The sequence below is a fragment of the Phaenicophaeus curvirostris genome, chromosome 1, assembly GCF_032191515.1.
Source record: "Phaenicophaeus curvirostris isolate KB17595 chromosome 1, BPBGC_Pcur_1.0, whole genome shotgun sequence".
Taxonomy (NCBI): domain Eukaryota; kingdom Metazoa; phylum Chordata; class Aves; order Cuculiformes; family Cuculidae; genus Phaenicophaeus; species Phaenicophaeus curvirostris.
Window position 1 is genome coordinate 137,163,430 of NC_091392.1, and position 21,051 is coordinate 137,184,480.

The 21,051-nt window shown below is 38.2% G+C and overlaps 1 protein-coding gene across 1 annotated transcript in view; it reads left to right on the plus strand.

The window, feature by feature from the left end:
• Positions 1 to 18,146, plus strand: part of DHRSX (dehydrogenase/reductase X-linked) — a 166,825-nt gene extending 148,679 nt beyond the window's left edge. The window contains exon 7 of the mRNA XM_069855050.1: positions 17,685 to 18,146. Within this exon, the coding sequence (XP_069711151.1) occupies positions 17,685 to 17,882 (198 nt within the window). The 3' untranslated portion in view covers positions 17,883 to 18,146. The remainder of the gene's footprint in view (positions 1 to 17,684) is intronic.
• The last annotated feature ends 2,905 nt before the right edge of the window (positions 18,147 to 21,051 follow it).

The following is a 21,051-nucleotide window of genomic DNA, read 5'->3' on the forward strand; positions in this document are numbered from 1 at the left end:
TTAAAACTGGAAAAGTAAAAAGGAGGTTTTGTGGACTTTTTTATTTAAACCATGATATGGTGTTTTAGAGAGAGCAAAACTGGGTTCTTGGTCTTTCTCAGGTGGTTCTTTCAAATCAGAGCTATAGACCTGTTGCAAACTACTGATCATGGATCTGTTATGATGGCTAAGATGTGTCAATGTTCCAAACTACTGAGTTAGTGCTTTGCTCTCTGATACGAATGGATGCATGGATTTAAAAATAAACCCTTTGGATTATAACAAAAATTGGAACTGTCAAGAAATAAATAATATGGCGAACTAAAACATAGGTCTCTTAAGTTGCCTTCAATTTAGCTGTATCTTAGTAATATCTCATTCACCTTTCATTGCTGTCAGTAACCTGTAGGGTTTCTTTTACTTTTATGATTGGAAACATCTGTCTGTGTATTGTGTAACTGAGATGTATGTGGTTTTGCCACTTCAAGGAATCAGTAAATGTTGCATAGTTTCTCTGGTGAAGAACACTACATTGCTGGATCATTTATACCAATAGGTATTTCTTCATGTAAACAACTTCCTTGCATAAAATATTCCTTATTTTCACATGCAGTAGGTGGGAGGTATTTTGTTTAAGCAAGTGCATATAACTTCATTTCTTAGTTTTCCATATTTTCACTGTCAACATATTTTTCTGTAAAACTATTGTTAACAGTAGGTATTTATTAACAGGATTTTACAAATATTGTCTTATTACAGTTACAAAGTGCCTTTATAATTGAAAAAAAAATGTATCTAAAACATAACCTACTGTAGCTTTGCAAGTTAAACATATATTATTAAGTATTTTTCAATAATCTTTCACTCTTAATTTCAGTCACCTGCAATACCTAAGTATGTTTATGAAAGATAGATAAATAGCTCTAACAAAGCACAAAGCAGTGTGCATTTTGCAAGACTGCAAGATCCTTTTCATTTGATCTGTTTTGGTTTTTTTACTCTCACTGTGGATTATGGATGAGAACACCTGAAATTATGCTCTGGTTAATACATCTTTAATTGGAAGAAAGGGCAAAGCTACAGTGCAGCTGGCAAGTAGTCAGCTAAACTTCATTGCTGGAGTTCAGAATATCACTTCAGTGTGGGTTCTTAATGATAAAATACATAGGACTTGCTTTTCTGACAACCCATAGAACATGACAGATGATAGCAAACTTTTCTTTGAATTAAGCCAGAAAACCAAGAGCCAGCAAAACAGTGTGCAGAGGTGCATAAGCATTGGTATAGCAGCTTCCTTTCTTGCTCCTCACCCCATAAAAATATATTTTTATGTTTATTTTTAAATTATGTCAATATATTCTCAGCTATATTCTCATGTCCATTTCGCTGAGTCTGCTTAACACTTTATAGTTTTGAAAGAGATATATTTGTACTTATTTAATGTAGCAGCAGTTATAGCAGACCAGAAGGCTGTCTAGATTTTATTAACTTCTGAACACAAAAGCAAACTCTGTGAATGTGAGCAGCTCTACTACTTCCAAACGACATGTATACTGAGAAAATCTTCAGTCTCATTTTGTAATTTTTTGTACTTGCCTATATAAAAGGAAAAAACCCTGAGTGAGCTTTTTTGAAATGAGTTTACATTTTCAAAGGAGGAAGCAAAGAGCATACTCGACTAGGGCATTTATTTTTGCTTAGGGAAACGTTTTCTGCAAGAATATGTACCTCAGTGCTTTTTTCTCATCAGATTTCTCTTTGAGGTTATGGTTTCTCTTTTTTTTGCTGTGGTCATTATAGGTATTTGTAAATTCTTCATAATATTAAATTAGACTAGAAGAGGAATCTGCTTCATTTTTCAAGAACAAAACCACTTTTCTCCATTTTATTATATTAGTGATTAAAAAATACTGTTTTTTTCTTCTACAGAAATGTAGTAAGACACCCAAATCTGGTTATTTCTAGTCACAGCTGGGTATTTATTGTTTTGAAAGTCTCTACTTCTTTTCAGATGTTGCTAGTAACTGTTGTCAGGTGTTTGAGTAGCTGTGCTCTGATGTCAGGCTTGAAGTTTATTCATTTTCTAAGCAGAGACAAAATGTTTGTTCTGGGGTAAGCAGACTGATTTGCCCTGAAAACTGAAAGTAAAGATGCCACATTTCAGGCTATAAACCAGTCACATCTCAAGCCACATGTAAATCAAAAGAAGAAAAATGTAAGAATTAGAGGTAATTGGCTTCTTCACTGCCCTGTACGTCTGGGATATTTATTTACACAAGTGAAGAACAAATATATTGTTCTATCTCCTCTGTTAATGGAGGAGAATTTAGATTTGTGTCTTGGACTTGTTCCTGCTTTTCCCTTGCTTTACACGGAGATAGCAATTAAAACAAGGTGAAGGACTGTTTTTAGGGAGTTAGGCCAATGGAAACTCACCAGTTGATTTTAGGAGCCAGTGATAAATCTGTCTCACTGGAAGAGTTCAGCAAGCATTGAGGCACACCACATCCAGCTCCGAATGCTTCATGTACTTCCAGTTACTCCAACCAGTAACCCATTGCACACTGAAAAGAAAAATGGGAAGATTTTAAAAATTTGCAGTCCTGCAGGGTTACACTGGGCCTGTGAGAGGTGAGCTTTTGATAATTTTGTGACTGACAATGTCATACACAAAAAAGTTCTTTGCATAGAGCCCCACGACTACAGCATTTTGAGAATAGTAATGCCACTGCTGGGCTGTTAGACTATCCATCAGAAGTCGTAAGTTTTGCATTTTATTTTAACATCTTTAGTGTAGTCACACTAACTTTTAATATTTTCACAGTATTACAGGCAGGAAAAATTATACTGTGATGAAGAAAGAATGGCAAATATTGCTGAAAAAATTTTGAATAACGTGCAAATCTCTTCCAGGCATTGATTCATGTGCTTCATGATATCAATAATTGTTTGTGAATTGCAGCCATTTTTTTCCTCTGAACAGGGCATTACTCCTGAAATATAGTCATTACCTATTGATTAGCTCTGTAGTAATTTTCATGCATCATGCATCAGTGCATCCAATAAAAAAAAAACAAACTAGCACTTATTTTACTCTAGTGTGTAAGTCCTGTACATTGTTCATTATAACTGAAAGGAGTACTTAGAATATTTTTTTATTACAGGTACCACACTGGTATTTTCAATAGCTGTAAGTCTCAGGACAAATGGAAAAAGTCTTAAGGGCTTCTTTTTTGTTTAATTTTTTTTTTTTTTTTTTAGATCAGGAGTTGTAAATGTTCTGCTGTCTCAGGACAGGGCTGCAATAAAAAGGACGTATTTGTCACTGTTCCTGCTTTTCCTACTGCATGACTCTCCTTTTAATCCCACTTGTCAGTAATGTGCTATTTTTTGATTATATGCTGAGACCTGAGATTCAGCAAGGAGAAAATAATTAAAACTATTTGTTTTAAAGACTGTCAGCAGCTATTAGGGGTTAGACAAATACAAATTAAGGGTTTTTTCCCCAAGCCATGTTACAGACTTTGCAAAGTTCACAAACAGTTGTAATCCTCTTTTGTTGAGCCCAGATTTAAAAGTAAAGGTCAGTTATGTTTTGGTCACTAAGAAGTATGTATAATTGGTAAAAGCCAAAAGTTTAGTTTATTTTTATGTAAAAAGTGTGCTGCTTGGGAAGCTCTTGCTTCTTAATTGTGGCTCCCTCATAGAGCTCAGGGACTGAAAATGAGCTACATAAGCTCAGCAGACATTTGCAGAGCAAAGTGGGCTTTGCAACTCATCTCTTCAGCTGCAGGAGCAGCTCATGCCTTGGGAATGGCCAGGCAGGGGCAGGGGGTCAGGGATTGTGGCTGATGTTGGTGGCCTCTGTGCCCGAGACCAGCCACAATTGTTTTGAGCCCAAACATCCAGCAATGCAACATGCCATCACACCACTGTTTCAATGCCCCCTTCAATTTTACTGGAAGAGGAATGATATTTTCTTCCCTGCTCCAAGGTCCTGGCATTGCTTGTGGACCCACCATTTCTCTTGCCTTCTAAGATTTGGCTGGGTCAATGTATTTACAATGCTTAACTTAATATTTCATTTTTCTTTCTTTACCATCAAAAGGCTTGGGCTTGCTCCTTTGAATGCTCCAGAGCTGCTTGGCCATCCATGCCGAGAGCTACTCTCTACCCCCTTTTGAGGTATTTCTTGGTTTCTGAAGAGGCTTGGTGACACAGATGGGTGATCTGAGGAGGGTGAGTGTCAGTGCTGTGCACGGATCGCTCCTACCATGAAACCCTATGGAGACCCTCTTCTACATGGTATATGGATGGCAGGAAAGGATCTGACCCAATGGGACCAGTGCTTGGCGCTCTGGTGTAGGAGCCGCACTCAGTGAGATTGCAGTGAGGGTCTGGCAAGAGGCATTTAGGAGGAGGAAAATGCAATGAAGAATAGTCGGGAGTATCTGTGAGGCTGTCGTGGGGCATGATGAAAGGGCGAGCGGAGAAACAGGTGAAAGTTTAGACTGCAGATGTGCTTTGCATACCACCTAGAGAAGCAGAGCCCTAATCTTGATTAGAACAATTGAATTCTGCTGTGAAGTACATATTAAATAACAATAGGCGGCTGCAGAGCTGTGCAGACTTGCAGGTGAAGAGCAGAATTTTAAGCAAGCTGTCAGGCAGGCAGGTGAGGCAACAGGGAGGGTTGGGACAGGCAGTCTGTTCTGGCACTCAAGCCTCTGCTCAGACCTCAGCCTGTATTTTTACAAGTTAAAAGCAGTTACAAAACCACAGTGCAGTTCTGCATTAATTCAACTGGAATTTTTCCTGAGAAGCAGTTTAGTCATCTGGAGCATCACTCTTTGCAGTGTATCATCATGAGCGAATTAACAGAAAGGGCTCATTGATTGGACTTCCAAGGCATGTGTAGCAAAATGGCTTTACCAAAGAGCATAGTTCAATACAAGCTCCCTAAACAAAGTGAATTATTTCAGCACCAGATGAATCTGTAACGTGTTTATTGAATCACAAACCCTCCCATTCCAAACAACTGCTCTAACCTTTTAGCCAAAAAGCCCTGTGAATACAAGTGCAACAGAAAAGCTGCAGTGGCACTTAATAAAAAAGAAAAGGTTAATTCTTACTCTGCTATTTTGGCTATTTGTAATTCTGTAAGTGTAAGCCTTTGGGTCATAACTACCTTTGCTCTTAACCAGCCCAGTATCAAAACCCCAGATATAAGCTCTCTGCAGAGGTAGGAGCTGTCTGAGGGTGAAATAAAAGAAATGTGAAGATTTTCAGGAAAAATATTTTTTGGCTCACAACATTTTTTTTTTTTTTTTATATATAGCAGACTGAGTAAAGACTTTGGGTGTGGAAGGGTTTAAACATTATTTTCCTTTTCAGTTTCCATTGTCCTTCTTCAGGGAATGAGATTTGACCATTCACTGTGGATGTCATTTTTGGAATTTGAATCAATTCTTCCTGTGACACAAGCCAGGACAGTGGGTTTAGTCATCCACATAGGACTGGGGATGTAGTGTGTAACCTGTACAACAAAATGACACTTCTGCTTTGACTTCTGTCATCTGGAAAAGGAAACAGCAACATGGGGAGGACCACATCTATCACCAAGTTAAGTCCTGTCGTTTGTAGGGGAGACATTTTTCACAAACAAATTGTTCCATCTGCTACCTTAATGAAGGTTTACAAAACACCTTAGAAATAAACCTGGATACTCTTGCTACTTACTAGTCCTTAAAAATTTTCAGTACATCCTGTTTCCCTGTTTTCCTTTATCTGTTCCACAGGCAAGAACTGCCACCTTTGTTATTCTCTCTTTACCCCCTTGCAAATTAATAATGTTATTGCCTTTCCCCAGGCTAACGTCTCCCCTCTGCACTACGACTTCCAGCCTGTCCTTCTTTCAGACCATTTAGCTGATTAATATGATGAGTTTAAACTCATGAGCAATAGTTTTCAAGATGGAAATTTTTTGCTTCTGTTTCAGACCTTGGGAACCATTTGTGTGGCTGAGAGTTTGTGTGTTTCCTCTATCTATAACAAGCTCTGTGGTAGAAGATATGATGCCTCAGAACTTGTGTGACATAATTTTAGAAACATGACTAATCTCATTGAGATCAATAGCACTATTTGTCTGTATACAATTATGCATGTTCTTTGGGGCTTTTCTGAATTGAAGCCATCAAAAGGTTCCTTGGTGGAAGTAAAAAGCCTCAGAACAGAATGATTTAACAAAGGAATTTAAGTTACAGAGCTTAAACTCACTTTCAGTCAATGCAATAAAAAACTTGATTTCAGTAATAAAATTCAGTCCTCCTTTGCATTTGCATTTTTAGTTTTGTTAAAAAAAGTTTGATTCCAGTGGGTGAGTAAGCATTTGGATATGTCAGTTTGGAACCAAATATAGCTTTTGCCTTTAAATTTAGTACTTCTCTTGGGTAAGTGGCAGTATAAGCTACTCGGCTAGCGCCATAATTATATAGTTTCAGAATTTATCTGTGAACTTATGACTTTAACATTCCTTTCTGGTAGAAAGGGGAAACAGTAGTTTTGTTTAAAAGATGACGTGTTTTTTAATTTACTTTTTTACAAGCTGCTTTCAGATGAAATATGTCTTTAATTAAACTTAAGAGAACTGACATTTTTAAAAGTTTTTTTATTACTTAAACAGCCATACCTTGAACTTATTGGGCACATTTTTCTCATCCAAACCAAGAATATATAATCCATAATTACAGACTTGAACTAACTAATTCTGTTTATCTGTCAGAAAGATAGAATTAGAAAATCTCAGCCACTCTCACCTATTTCTATTCTTTCACTAAAATATAGAAAATTAGTCTGCTTCTCTTGTTTCCCATCTTTGGGGCATGTCAGTAAGGTCAGACCTAAATTAATCCCCTTGTTTAGATCTTTTTGGTTTATTGTTCAAGATTAAATGCCAGCAACTGGAATTATAGGAGACATAAATTTGCAGAGTAAGATTCCTTTCTTCCCTACCACCTTTATCTGTGTTCCAGTCTAGGCTTTGTCATCTCAGATGTAATACTGCAAAACTATATTTCAAACACAAAAACTATATAGAAAACAGAAGCCCGGACCTGTTGAGGGATGGACAGTGCTAAGTGGTATTTGGCCATCTGCTTTAAGCTACTTCCAGCCAGCCAGCGCAGCCTTTGCACGACTGTCATATTTCAGTCCTGCATTAAGGCTCAGAGTCAGCAAAAGGGAAAAGGAGACAAAGGCTGAGATCCAGGGTGAGGTTAAGCACTGTGAGGTGATGTCTCTTTTTCTGTGCAGGAGCTTTGTGTGGAGCGGACCCATCAACAGGATGCGTTACAGCCCAGCTAGCTTTCTGCTGCAATGTAGACAGAAGAATTTTAGGGAAAAGTGTATTTTGCTTTCATCTTTCCCATCTTCTTTAGCTTGTTTTAATCATGCATGCTATTAATGCAGAGCTGTAGCACCCTGTCTTTGCTAGTGGAGGCACATGGCTGGCCTGAGCCCTGGAGGACAAGTATCTTCTGCTAACCTTACCTGGTGATCTAGGAAGGGATTTGCACCTTCTCACCTGAGCTGTCTCATTGTGGCAAGTGCCTCCAGTGGGAAGGTGAGAAACTTGGGCTGGCAGCTAGCCACTTCCAGCCCCACTGCTTGGCTAAGCCCATGGGTGGATATAGTCCCACTGTTGTTTGGGTTGCAAAATGGGAATAGTAGCTATTTAAAACAAAATAGGCTGTAAAATAGCTGCTGGCTTGTGTAATTTTGAGTTATTTCATTTTGTCTATGTTCTGTACAGTCTTCAATGCTTTTTGATCTCATCTTAGTTTTTAAACATTTTCTGTATTGTGGTTATCTTTTAAATATTTTGGAATTCCACGCCTGTCCTGAGTATTTATAAACATTAAAAAAAAAAAAGAAATGGACAGGTCTCATAATAACGTTATGAAGTTGAAGACAGAAATGTCAGTTCCTGTTTTCTGAGAAGGGAAAACAAAGTATATGGACAAAGTGACTTGTCAACTATTAAACCGTAAGTAAAAGAGTAGAGGTGATGGTAGTGTGCTACAAGTAAGAAGGGGCCATGTATCCTATTCCTGAAGTCTTGCGTTTTTAGAAAAAAATGGAAGAAACATTTACTTTGCATGAGCAGACAGGTAATAAAAGAAATTGTTCGGAGGTATACGCGCTCAGGAGCATCATTTTCAGCACTTAAAACCTTGCTGTGTCTCCTGCTCTGTGGGGCTGGTAAAAATGCAGCTACCATTTCACTTCCGTGTACTTTTCTGTGTTGTTTCTTTTTGATTACCAAAATCTGGGATCATTAGAAAGAATTCAGCAAACTAGAGATGACCAACACACTGGTATAAGATAATGAATTAGAGAACAAAGCTTCGAAGTTGTTCAAGCTTGTTGGTTGTTTAAAATCCTCTTTAATTTTGATCTATGCATATTTTGAATCATATTTAAATTCTGTTTCCAACTAAAGAATTGGGCATATATAATTAAATGATGCAGATATTTCTGCCACTGCCTATCAAAGAGGTTGCATGTCTAAGGGCTTTGTTGGAGGGAGGCGTAGTCTTATGCTCTTATTCATGTTTCTCAGACAGTAATATTTCAAAACTTAGTAGAGGCAAAGCCTTGCATTGTTAATAAAAGTATCAGGATGATTCCTTAGCATATATCTAGCATGAATCGTAAACTGTAATTAAGTATTCTTAATAGCAGATCAGCCTGCATCTCAGAATGAAGAAGATTAAATTGAATTGCTCATATGATTCTTTAATTATGGCCATAGAGCTGGTAGTAAACAAATAAATTGTGTGCTTTCATTTACAAACAAAAATGAAGTAACAGCATAGTGAGAGAGACATCAGGATTAGGTTTTAGGAGACTCATTCTTTCTTCATCTCTCCTCCTGACTTGCCCATTTGCTTCAGTAAATCTCTTTGTCAGTGAATAGATGTGTTGCATAAAATCCTGTATTATGTGAAGATACCCAGGATAATTCTCAGTGATATAAGTCAGATATCCCCAGCAATAGGTAGCTATAGGACATCACCTGTTTTCCAGGGGGCTAGTTAACCAGTGCCACTCTCCTAGAACAGGCTCCAGCATTTTGTGACATATGTGTACTCTGTTGGCTTTCTCCTCCTGTTATTTTCCTGCCTTAGAGACTGGATGTTCCTCCAGCAAGTGACTGTCTTCATGTTTATGCAATGTCTGGGACAGCAGGCTCGTATTTGTCAAATTTTGCATATTGTTACTGAGCTGAGCAAGGTAACAAGTGTTTGTAGTTTGAGTGGCTGCAGTGATATCTCAGTTCTGACTTTAAAGACATCACTGCTGCAAAAGGAGCTTAGGGATCAACCTTCAGGCAAAATTAATCTTACCCAATGTACTTGACAAAATGAACAAAGGACTAGGTTATGATTAATGACTTTGACCCAAAGTTTAAATTCCCTGCTCAAATTCAATCATGTAAAGTTGAATTCTTGTTTCCATTTTGAAAATTACTTAAAACTAAGCATTGTTCTTCTAGTCCTCCATTTCAAGAGCTTAGAAAGTGCAGAGTATGGATTCACAAACACTCCTGCTCAAATTACTGAAGTTGTATTATACTTCTAAGTGGAAGAGTTTGAAATTGAGAAACATACATTTATTTGTGCAGTGTCTGCAAGTGAGTTCACTGTTGACACTGCTATTTGAAGTCAGTGGAGATCTATTCAGTGTGCTCCAGAAAGCCGGTCAGCCAACATGGACTTCATTCATCTGCCTGATAACATGGGCTTCTGATGCCATTTGGGATAACCCTTGATGTCCTACTTAGTCTGAAGCAGCTGCTTTGCAAGAGGAGGATTCAGATCCGTTGCCACCATCTTCCTCAGTAAACCTTTGTTTATGTTTTGAGTCTGACAGTAGAACCATCCCAGGCCTTCAAAGCTAAGCTGCTTGATTATTTTCCAGTAAAACAGATTTCCAAGAAGGCAATGCTCTAACACAAAACGAAATGAAACCTTCCACCATTGACTCTATCTAAAGATTCATGGGAAATCAGGCATTCAAGGCTGTTTGCCTGCTCCTTGAGCTCCTTGAGCAGCAGGCTGGCAGTCTTTTTGGAACAGTTCCTTTGTTCTGTGGTCTGCTTTGTCTACAGACTTCTCATCTACCAGGATCTGACAGGAAGATAAGGTAGGGCTTCCCAGGCACTTTATATACCTGGATTTTTTTGGAAAGACCTTTCCAGAAAATTTTGTTTCAATGGAAAGGGAAGGAGAGATTCAGAATTTGATACTGTGTCTGTTTGCCAGCTATCTCTGCTTCTGTTCTTTACAGCAACTTGTGCTAGGAAGCTCAGGGAAAAGCTTCTCTTTTTCCCAGAATAGGCATGAATTATTCATATTATAAAAGCTCCTTTCCTTCAACATTTTGGTATTTTTTTAGTTAGAAAATTGCCTTGTGTTCTTAATTTGTCAATGTTTCGCATTTATTTCATATATATATATTTGATTCAGAAATGATTTCTCTGTAGCCACAACATTGTCAAGAGAAAGGCTTCACATTTTAACTCAGACATTTCTATTTGTAGCTACTGTCTCTTTTAAACATGAAATCTAAAGAATTTTATTATGGAGTGAATTTATTAATGATTCTCTTTTCTGTGAGCTGGGGATTGAAGAGAAATTAATTTGATGGTGCTGACTGGGTCTCTAGGGAGAACCATATATTCAATAAAACATCTCTATCTCTTTCTAGTCTATAATCAAGGCAGAAATTGGATAGAAAGAGAATAATAGTGAGCTACATGGAAAAGAATAAGAGGACAGAGAGAACGCAGGTGGAAGCCAGGGCTTTTGAGTGAAGGCAGAGATGTCTGAAAAGCTGTGCTGCCAGACCCCTCCAGCAGCTTTGCCTTCCTAGGGATCTGACAGTTGGTCCTGGCCGCCAGTCTCACCAGGACTTACTGTCATCGTTTACAGCCTTATTGATCAAAGCTTACTGAACACGTCCATACGCCTGTGTCATAGTTTCCTTTCTGTTTTTTATTTTCATTGTCAGTGTTTCAAATGAGTACTTTTAGGCTGATTTTTTCAAAGCAGCGATCACGCTAGGAGGTCTAGACACTGCTGAAATTGCACAACAAGCATTGAGCACATGCAGCCTTCACGAGGAGGCTCTGACACTAGAGCAGCTGTTATTTCATCTGGAGTCTTGCACCTATAACTAACCTGGTTTTGAAATGGTTTGGTAGTTCACAGATCATAGTAATCAGTGCTCCCTGGAACACAGGTAATTTGTTTCTCACAAGTTTATTTGCTTTAATAATGGGAACACAATCATGACCACTCCATTTCTGACAGTTTTCAAACTATTCTGTGTTGCTGTGGCTTCACATTTGCCTTTATTCTTGGGAGTCAAGCAGTGTGTTAAGGGTGACTGTCACCCACCACTAGCTGCCTGCAAGTAGAAGGAAGACTGCTGTACAAGCTAATAGTAATTTAATGTTCTCATTCTTATTGCTAAGCCTCACTGTGCATATGTATAGTACTGTTCAGGGGTCCCAGAAGATTGTTGGCTTTCCTAAAGAAAGACAGACAAGGCTGAAAACTCTGTATATGCAGAGTTTTTCAGTTCAGAAGCAAGTCAGTAAAATACTAATATTTGTAGAACATTGCTGGAATAATGATGTTGAGAAAAGCAAAGGAATACTGGCCAAAGTGCCTGAGCACCCAGGCCGAGAAAATGGCCTTTTAGTGCTTACTGTTTTCCTAGTGAGAACCTGGGAAATGTCTCTCTAGCCAAAAACACGTCTTCTTGTTGCCTGAGGCAGGAATGGCCTGATGGAAACTCACCCATTTAAAAATACCTTGAAACCCAGTACCAAAAATACCCTAAAATCCCCCTTAAATCATTAGTCTATGAGTAGGTTGCCCATATCAACTGAAAAGTGCATAACACAATGGGTGTGTGTACATGAGGTAGAATCACCATTATAAAACCACTGCCGATGACTGTTCCTCCAGCAGTATACTTAGTATTGCTGCTGAGGGGCATTGCACCAGTACTTAATGTGTTCTGCATCACAGATTGTGTTGATAAAGGCATTTTAACATGTTCTTCCTGGCATTAAACAATTTGCTGGCATACCAGGAAGTTCTGGATGCATCTGTGCCTATTTGTCCCCCCCATTCATGTCCCTCAAAATGCAATTGCAATGTCAGTCTTTGAGTTTCCCAGCTGCTTCCTCCTCTTCATCCTCTTTGCCCAGCCTTCTCTCCTACCATGCCTCAAGGTGGCAGCATCCTGAAGTCATTAATCACAAACCAAGAACAATCAGCTGATTGACTGGGATGAGAGGAAGCTATTCCAGAGTAAGTACTCTTCTAATGCCAAGGGTTGTATCACTACTGCTTTTTCAGTCATATGGCAAACTTTGTCAACCAGTAACATTTGAAGTGTATGCATGCCATCCATTCAAAGAGTTCCTCATAGTGTTGAAGATATGTAACAAGTTTCTCACTATTTTCTGGTAGCTACTGTAAATGGTACTGGGAGAATGAATGAATTGCAGAAGAGGAATTATAGGAGCATATGAATTTTGTGTCCTGTCTGATTTTCAGTAGTTTCTAAAGGACATACTGTATGGTCTGCCCAGGACTCTGAGCTATAAATTCAGTCGGATGTGGAAGTGGATGAGTACATGGATTGACAAGGAAAGTACCATGAAGCTATCATGTATAATTGATGCAGACACAGAGATTTCCAAAGAGTTAAGCTGTTGCACCTGTTGTAGGCAAATGAAAAGGATTTGACATTTTGTGTCGACATGGCTTTAGGGAGTGACCATCAACTAACACGTTCTGCGAGCATTAACGTCTAGTATTGACAAGATTATATGGCACTTAAAAATGCATTAATCAAAGTACATTGACTGGAAAGTCTTAAAAAACCAAAACTGAACCACAAACCCTGTAAGTATTGTCCTGGTTTTCGTGGAAGAGGATATTCCATTTCAGGCTGAGGGAAAGTTATCCTGTGTTGATCATAGAATCATAGAATCACTAGGTTCAAAAGGACCCACTGGATCAGCCTGTTCCCTGGGCAGCCTGTTCCAGTGCCCAATGACCCTTCCCGTGAAAAATTTTTTCCTGATGTCAAGCCTGAACTTTCCCTAGTGCAGCTTGAGGCCATTCCCTCTTGTCCTGTCCCCTGTCACTTGGGAGAAGAGGCCAGCACCCTCCTCTCCACAACTTCCTTTCAGGTAGTTATAGAGAGCAATGAGGTCTCCCTCAGCCTCCTCTTCTCCAGGCTAAACAACCCCAGCTCTCTCAGCCACTCCTTGTAAGACTTGTTCTCCAGCCTCTTCACCAGCTTCGTTGCTCTTCTCTGAACATGCTCCAGAGCCTCAACATCCTTCATGTTGACTTCTTGATGACTTACTATTTGTAAATATTAAAAAAAAAGAAATACCAAAGTTTCTGTAAAAGCTCATCTTTTTCTTTGGTAATAGACACTGCCAAAATAATGTATTTTTTTTGTATATAGACTGCAGTTTACTTAAATAAGGTGGTCACATGCAATCTTTTCTCTCTTTGTTCCACAGTATGAAATGAGAAATGCAAAGATATGTAATTTCAGTCAGATGCTTATTTTCTGTTGAATGGGTACTGCAAACCAATAGTTAACTGCAAAAGAGAGTATAAGTAAAAGCTGATATCAATACTGTAATAAGCAAAAGAAATTTTAGATGCAGAATTTCATTAGGATTAAGGTAAACAGAAATCAGTTTTACTTGGATATGACAAAGGTATCAATTACAGTTTCTTGAATACTAATAATAATTTCTAAACAAAATTCCAGTTTAAAAAAGATTCAGCATGAATAAGTTGGCAACTGAAGAGCGAAGAAAATATGTGTAATTTCTAGAAAAGCCTCTGGTCCAGCCAATTAATCAACAAGATGTTACTGATCCCATATGTATGCATATTACCCTCTTTATTTTTAAAAACAAAAATCTAGCAATGTGTAGAGTAGCCTTCCCTGTGATTTGAATGATACTCATTTTACTGCTTGTCTACCTGCAACTTTTCATATAATACTTCAGAGTTCCAAAGACAAGAACTTGTTCCTGTTTGTAATGAGTGTCATGCCAAACATCCTGGGTTTTATGGATCAAGGTATATAATTACTGAGTTGTCATTCTCGGGCCTGTTACCAGGTTCTCTCCTTCCTGGAAGGCCATTAGCATCAAAGGATAGGTCAGATGTGTCGCTTTAGCAGTAGTCTGTTGCTTTAGCAGTAGTCTCTTGCTTGTGGTTGTTTTCTTTTCCAAGGACTTTATGGTTCCTCCCCATCTTTTGATGGGCTATCATGTGGTAAGAGAAGAGCTATGAGGCTCCCAGGAATGTTGCCAACCAGGAACAGGGCTGCCACTGCTGGAACAGTTAATCCTTGTCCCTGTCCAGATACTCAAATTCCTCCAGTGATTGCAATCTGCTGCCAGCTTCTTCCTTCCCAAGAGCTCCTCAGGGGCAGGACATGTGTGTTTCCATGTGTCTGTGTATGTTGCAGTTGATCCGTGGGTGTGTGGAAGATCAAAAGTTTTGGGAAAGATTCTTTGTTGTGCATGGGCAGGTGGGTGTACAGTGCTTTCATGGTGGCTATGGGCATGATTCAGAGGTGGAATCACAACATATACTTTTCTTCAGCCTCTCAAAACAGGTAGGTCATCTACCTACCCAGAAGACCAGGTCACACCTGATATAGGGTTTCCTTTTTACTTTCATTCAAACAGAAAACATTCCAAAACAATGAAGAGATCCTCAAATAAGGGAACAATAATGCTTTCAGTGTTAATTAAGCACTGAGAAGATGGGATAAGACAATTAATTAATCATACATGTGCAACTCTGCTTCCCATTGCACTTGAAAAATTGTTTTCCTTTAACTTAAATAATTATACACTAATTGCTTAATGTATTACAGCATTGTTTTCCTGACGTATTTAGAGAATCACTTTCAGCAACAGGTGATAGAAAGTGAATAGGAATTTTGCTTAGAGCCTTCTACTCGGCATATTAGATATAGTGGACAGGATGAAATCCAAATTAGATCTTGTGAAAAGTTACACAAGCTGACCACATCACTGTGCTTTTAGACTGCTCACAGTGTGGCCATGGAAGCACATTTATTATTGTGTGAGCCTGCTCAATACTTTTTCTGCATTGAAGAACAGAAACAAATTTGCTATATAAAATTGTTTGGTAAAGGTCTGTTAACGCTGCATGAATAAAACCAACAACTGACTTTCAACTGATATATAACCTTTATTTAATATATTTCATGTTAATTTTAAAAGGTTCCTTCTGATGGTTCCTACCTGACATGTAAAAAAATAAAAATCATGATAAATCCTGCATATCTTTGGAGATCCTTCTCTTCAAATCAGCAAAGGTGAATGGTATTTATGATGCTGTGGGAACATCCATACAGACTAGTCTCTGAGGCTGTAGATAGCCCTGCTCATAAGAACATAATCACACAAAATCTGCCAGCAGACAGTTTTTCAAACAATATTTTAGTTTTGAGCTGTTGTCATTATGATTTGGGAGTCATCGGCATTGACATTTATACTTGATTGTGCTGGAGAGCTGTAGAAGTAAGGAACATAATGACCAGTGAACCATCACATGAAGTAATGGTTTATCTGTGTTACCAGATTAGTAAGTAAAGCACAGCAGTACGTTAAAAACTTTCAATTTTTCTCTGTCATTCAGAATATATTGTATAGAATATGAATGCTTATATTCATAATTGTTCTGCTGCTTGACAGTATTAAGATATTTTAAATTGCATCATAGCTGAGCTTGATAATAGTGACTATGAGCATGTGTACTCCACCTTTTGTGAGTCATCCTGATCCTGCAAAGAATTATGCATGCACATATCTTTATGTTGTTTACATAATCTACTGGATGTGACTAGCTCTATTTTCCATAAACCAAAGAAGGGTGAATAAGTGGTAGTAGAGTACTACACTAAGGTAAATAAGCACTTCATAATTTTTTCTAGATAGTATCTCACAGTACAGTCATCTTATTAAAAAATAAAAAATATTCCAGCAGTTACCTGAACTCAACTTTTTTTAATACACCGACTGATATTTTGCTGAGTGAACAGCTTGTTGGATGGCTGTTGTCATCTTATTTCATTAGGTGGTATTTGGCACAGTACATGGTGTCTTGGTGTAGTAACTGACAGTAAAAGCTGCCAATTTTGTGGCCATTGAAGCAAAGAATGGTAGTATTACTGTTCTTTGCAGCCTGTTACCTTCAGGAGTTTTCCTTCAGTTTAAACATCTTTAATCAAGGGTTTAGCATGGGGTGGACTGTTTATATTAGAACCAGCAGAGCACTGTGCATAGAAGTACCTCAGCAGGGCGTGTTCATTCTTCAGCAGCTCACTTTTTGGTGAATGTGCCTGTGGCCACGCGGGGAATGTGTTTCCCTTGCGGATGCCAAGTGTGCTCTGCTGTGGCAGCAGCTAGAAGAGGTCACAGTTTTGGTAACTTTGTCTGTGTGATTGTGTGACATGGCTCTAATGTATTTGTAAATGAGACCAAATGCCAGATGTATCAGGTGATAAATAAATCATTTCTAATAAGTTGTGTTGTATTTATTGCACAATAAGAAAAAAGAGGAGTTGTTTCTTTTTAAAAAATCAGAACATTATCACAAAAAGCATCAAATTACTTAGATTTTTTTTTTTTAATTAGGCACTGAGTAACCAATTCAATACAGTCTCATTCATCAAGTGAGTTCTTCAGGAAAAGACATTCTGTCAGGTGGAGCAGATCAAGCTATAAGTAGCATTGGTACTATTAGTGACTCAGAGAATCACTGCAAAGATTGTAAAATGACACATTATCTAGCAGGCATTGATCCTAATTATATCACTGATAAACTATATCATATGATGTGTTTTAAATATGCCCTTCAATAAAAGGAAAAAAAGCCATTGAAGTAGTTTCAATAACAGCTATGTGGTCTGTCTGAATGCAAAATGGAACTGTGTTGCATATCCTAGGGAGATAAGGAGTTATTGCTTTAAGCTAGTCACTTAATAATTTTCATTTAATTCTCATGGTGTATCAGACATTATAGATTTTTCACCATTTTGCTTTATGACACTGCAGAACTCTGATAACTATGTTATGTGTAAAATGTAATTCCCTGGTTTACCTGCCTGCTTGGCTTGAACTGTGGAATCTTAATTTGCTGTCATGTTTTCCATGATCCTTTGCTTATGTCCTATTGTTGTTACAATGAACACACTGCACATACAGCATAACCTTCATCCTCTTAAGGCACCATACAGACCCTTTCATCCTTGCAAAATTAATAATTAAACTCTGTGAAGACTAAATCAATTATTTTGTATGCTCCATCTGACTACCTCTTGAAAAAAATGGACCAGAGTTTTCCATATATCTGTTCTGTGGCTTTAAGATATTTCAGAAGAGCACTGTTGTAGAAATAGACTGTACTCTACCAGTCGGATAGGTGGCATTTTTGTCATTGCCACAAATGTGATGCAAAACCAAAGAAGCTGATTGTCACCGGTAAGGTCCTATGCTGTAATGTAATACTTCCATTCTGCCTCACCTGAATTTGGGTTTTTTCTTTCTGCAGACTCCAGAGGAAGGAGCCTCTACAAGCATCTATGCAGCAGTATCACCCGAGATGGAAGGAGCTGGAGGCTGCTACCTTTACAATGAGGAAAGGACAAAATCGGCTGACGTAGCATATGATGAGGAGCTGCAGAGAAGACTCTGGACAGAAAGCTGCAAGATGGTTGGGATTTTTGATGAGTCCAGCAGAGTTCTCTAGAAAAAGCCTCTTCCATCTGGGTAAATGAAATGCATTGACATGCATCTTACGTGAATTCTTGCAGCGTCAATCATAATCCTGGAAATCACTGTTCAGTCCCAAAGGCAAACATGAACAGCTCTGTTCTTCACTTGGACCCCTAGTCTGCTAGGGTGTGGGGGGAGTATTCCCAAGGAAAGATGTAGTGGTTGGTTTTAAATCTAACCATCAGTTTTGTAAATCATTATGTTTCAGTCTGTGATTAAAATACAATCTTTAACCTTGTGCAGAGTTGAGTTTTCATTTTTTGTTCAACAACAACAAAAAAGACTTTTTGTGATCTGTGGTATGTTAAACTTAAGCCACTTTTGTACATATAACTTTCTCATTATAATCACTCCTAAAAGTTGCAGCTTTTTTTTCCTGAAGCTTCGTTAATCTCTAAGACACTTTATAATGAATGTCGGCTTCTTCTAATGCAGACATTTGGCATTCATGGTCATTATGTTGTTTCTATCGTAATGTTAGTTTCGTATGTCAACTTTTATACTGGAGGTTTTACCTGAAGGTCAGAACCAAAAAAAAGGTAAATAAATAAGGTCTTCAGGCAGGATATTTAATTAAGTTGTATTCAGTTGAAGTTCAGCTGTCCTTTAAAGGAAAGCCATAAGAACAAGGAAGGGATCAAACGCAAGAATGGTCTTTCCCCCTAAACCCGTGTAAACTTATCTTTCAAACTTCTTGCATCTTCTTTGGCAAGGATATTCACTCCTCTACTGCCCGTTGCATGAAGAATCACCTCCTTTCTTTGGTTTTGAACCTACTTCATGTGAGTTTCAAAGCTAGAATACATGGTTTGGAAGAGGCAGCAAACGATTAATGCCTGTACACTTTTTTGGGAAGGGTTTTGGAAACTTCCAGCATGTGCCCCTTAAATTGTCTCTTTGCCATGTTTAAGATTACCCCCTGCCTACTCATCCAGCTTATGCACCACCAACAAGATATTTTCCCCCTTGTTATGAATTTCATTCCTAAAAATTTCTAACAGCTGGGTGTTGTTTTTAAATTTTATTTTACTGTTCCTGAGTATGGATCTGATATTTTTTAGGAAGCTATTTTCAGTAAACCCTGAGTTTTATCTTCTGAGTGCGATAGTGGTCAGTTCAGACGCCATCAGTTTTGAACATGCTCTGTTGTGTACAGCTCAAGGAATTCTACCTGTGTCTGCTTAAGTGAAGTGTCAAGAATGATGTTCACATCCATGGAGTAGAGAACAAAACAGACATTTTGCAATATAAAGATAGTCTGAGATTCTGCAGGCTCAAATAAGGAAAAGAAAAAAACTTAATTGAAGATAGACACAACATTTTGATGGGTAAGGTGATATAAACCATGCAAATAGTTTACAGAGAAACTTCCTCTGGAAGTTTCAGTCAAGATTAGAAGTCTCCCCAGAACACCTAGAAGGCTCCGAGGAGCCTTCCGGTTAATTAAAGAGGGCCTACAGGAAACATGGGAAGGCACTCTTTGTCAAGGAGTGTAATGATAAGAGAAGGCATATTGTTTTTTAACTTAAAGAGGGTAGATTTAGATTAGATACTAGGAAGGAGTTCTTTACTATGAGGATGGTGGCAGGTTACCTGGAGTAGTTGTGGATGACCCATCTTGGTAGTGCAGCCACGCTGAATGAGGCTTTGAGAAACCTGATCTAGTGGAAGGTGTCCCTGCTCATGGCAGGGTGGTTGGAACTAGAGGGTCCCTTCCAACCCGAAGTATTCTATAATTCTATTTTTCTATGATCTCTCCTCAGTGAGAGATATTTCTAAGCATAGGCTCTATGACTAGGGAGCCTGAACTCTTGCTATTAATGGAGTAAGCTCTACGTTACTCCTATCTTATTCATTTTAGGTGTGGCCTGACAATGCAGCATAATCCTACAAATGTTTTTGCATTTCCTTTTTTAAGGTATACATAGCGAAAGAGACCAAGAGATGGATGTAAATCTTATATTCACTTTGGCACACTGGAAAACACTGCATGACAGAACTAAGAACAAATGGTGTTGTACTTTCATTCACAGAAGACTAGAAACAGTATAAATATGTTCCTACACACTGAACTATGGACTAATATCCCTTTGGGACTTTTAGGCTCCCCTGGTACTTCACTGACCATATCTTCAAACTTTGATTTAGAGAGAGATCACATCGAACTGAAAGCAAGCATACCGTTACATCCAGAGACTAGCAAGGAGATGCAAAGACAAAAAGAAATAAAAATAGTATGAACAAATAAAAGCAGTTGACAGCAAAAGTAATAAAAAACCTGAAAGAGAGTATATTTCCCCTCTGAATTAATTCTTGCATGATTTATTCCCAGCTTTTCAGAGTTACTATATACTAGGGTTAGCAGCAAGAAGTTTATCACTCAGTCATTGTAGCACTTTCTCTGTGTGACTGGCTGACTTTTTTTCTTGATAAGTGAATGTAGTGCTTGTGAAATGTGCCAGACTGACACACTGGGAACTAAATTCCTCTGTTTATTCACGGATCATGCACAGGATGCAGTAAGTCTGCTAGACAGCCAACATTTTGATGTTGCCATAGCATTCCCACAAAACATACAAGAAGTATGTCCTGGATTACTCAAACTAGATTGTACCAAAATACCTTCAGTTTTAACTCTCTCGAAGCTCCATAATATTTGCACAACAAGTTTCAGGTGGCTTAGGGTAAAATAGCAAACTGTAAAGAGAGCTTGTCAAGCAGAAAATGGTATGATCTCTGCAATGTCACACAAGCACGTGAGCTTCTCTTGAGCAAAATACAGTGTTGTCATAAAGTGCTGTGTGTCACTGGGATCACTCACATGTGATACTGTTGCAAAAATCCATAACAATCATTAGCATATATGTCTAGGAAAATGTATATTTGTGAAGCATGAAGAAAGAGGACAATGATTTTACATCTGCACATGAAATGGTAAGAACTGATGCTTTTCACATTTCAAGGACATGACATTTCTAGAGATGTGAGAAACCCTGTGTTTCACTTCACTGAAGATGAGAGATGGCTTGAGTCCTTGCAGTAGATACATAAGTATAGAAGAAATCCCTGAAAGTTTTTCCACCTTGCAAAGAAAGGCAAAATAAGCTCAAATAATTGTCAATTGAAATTAGATAAATTAACTT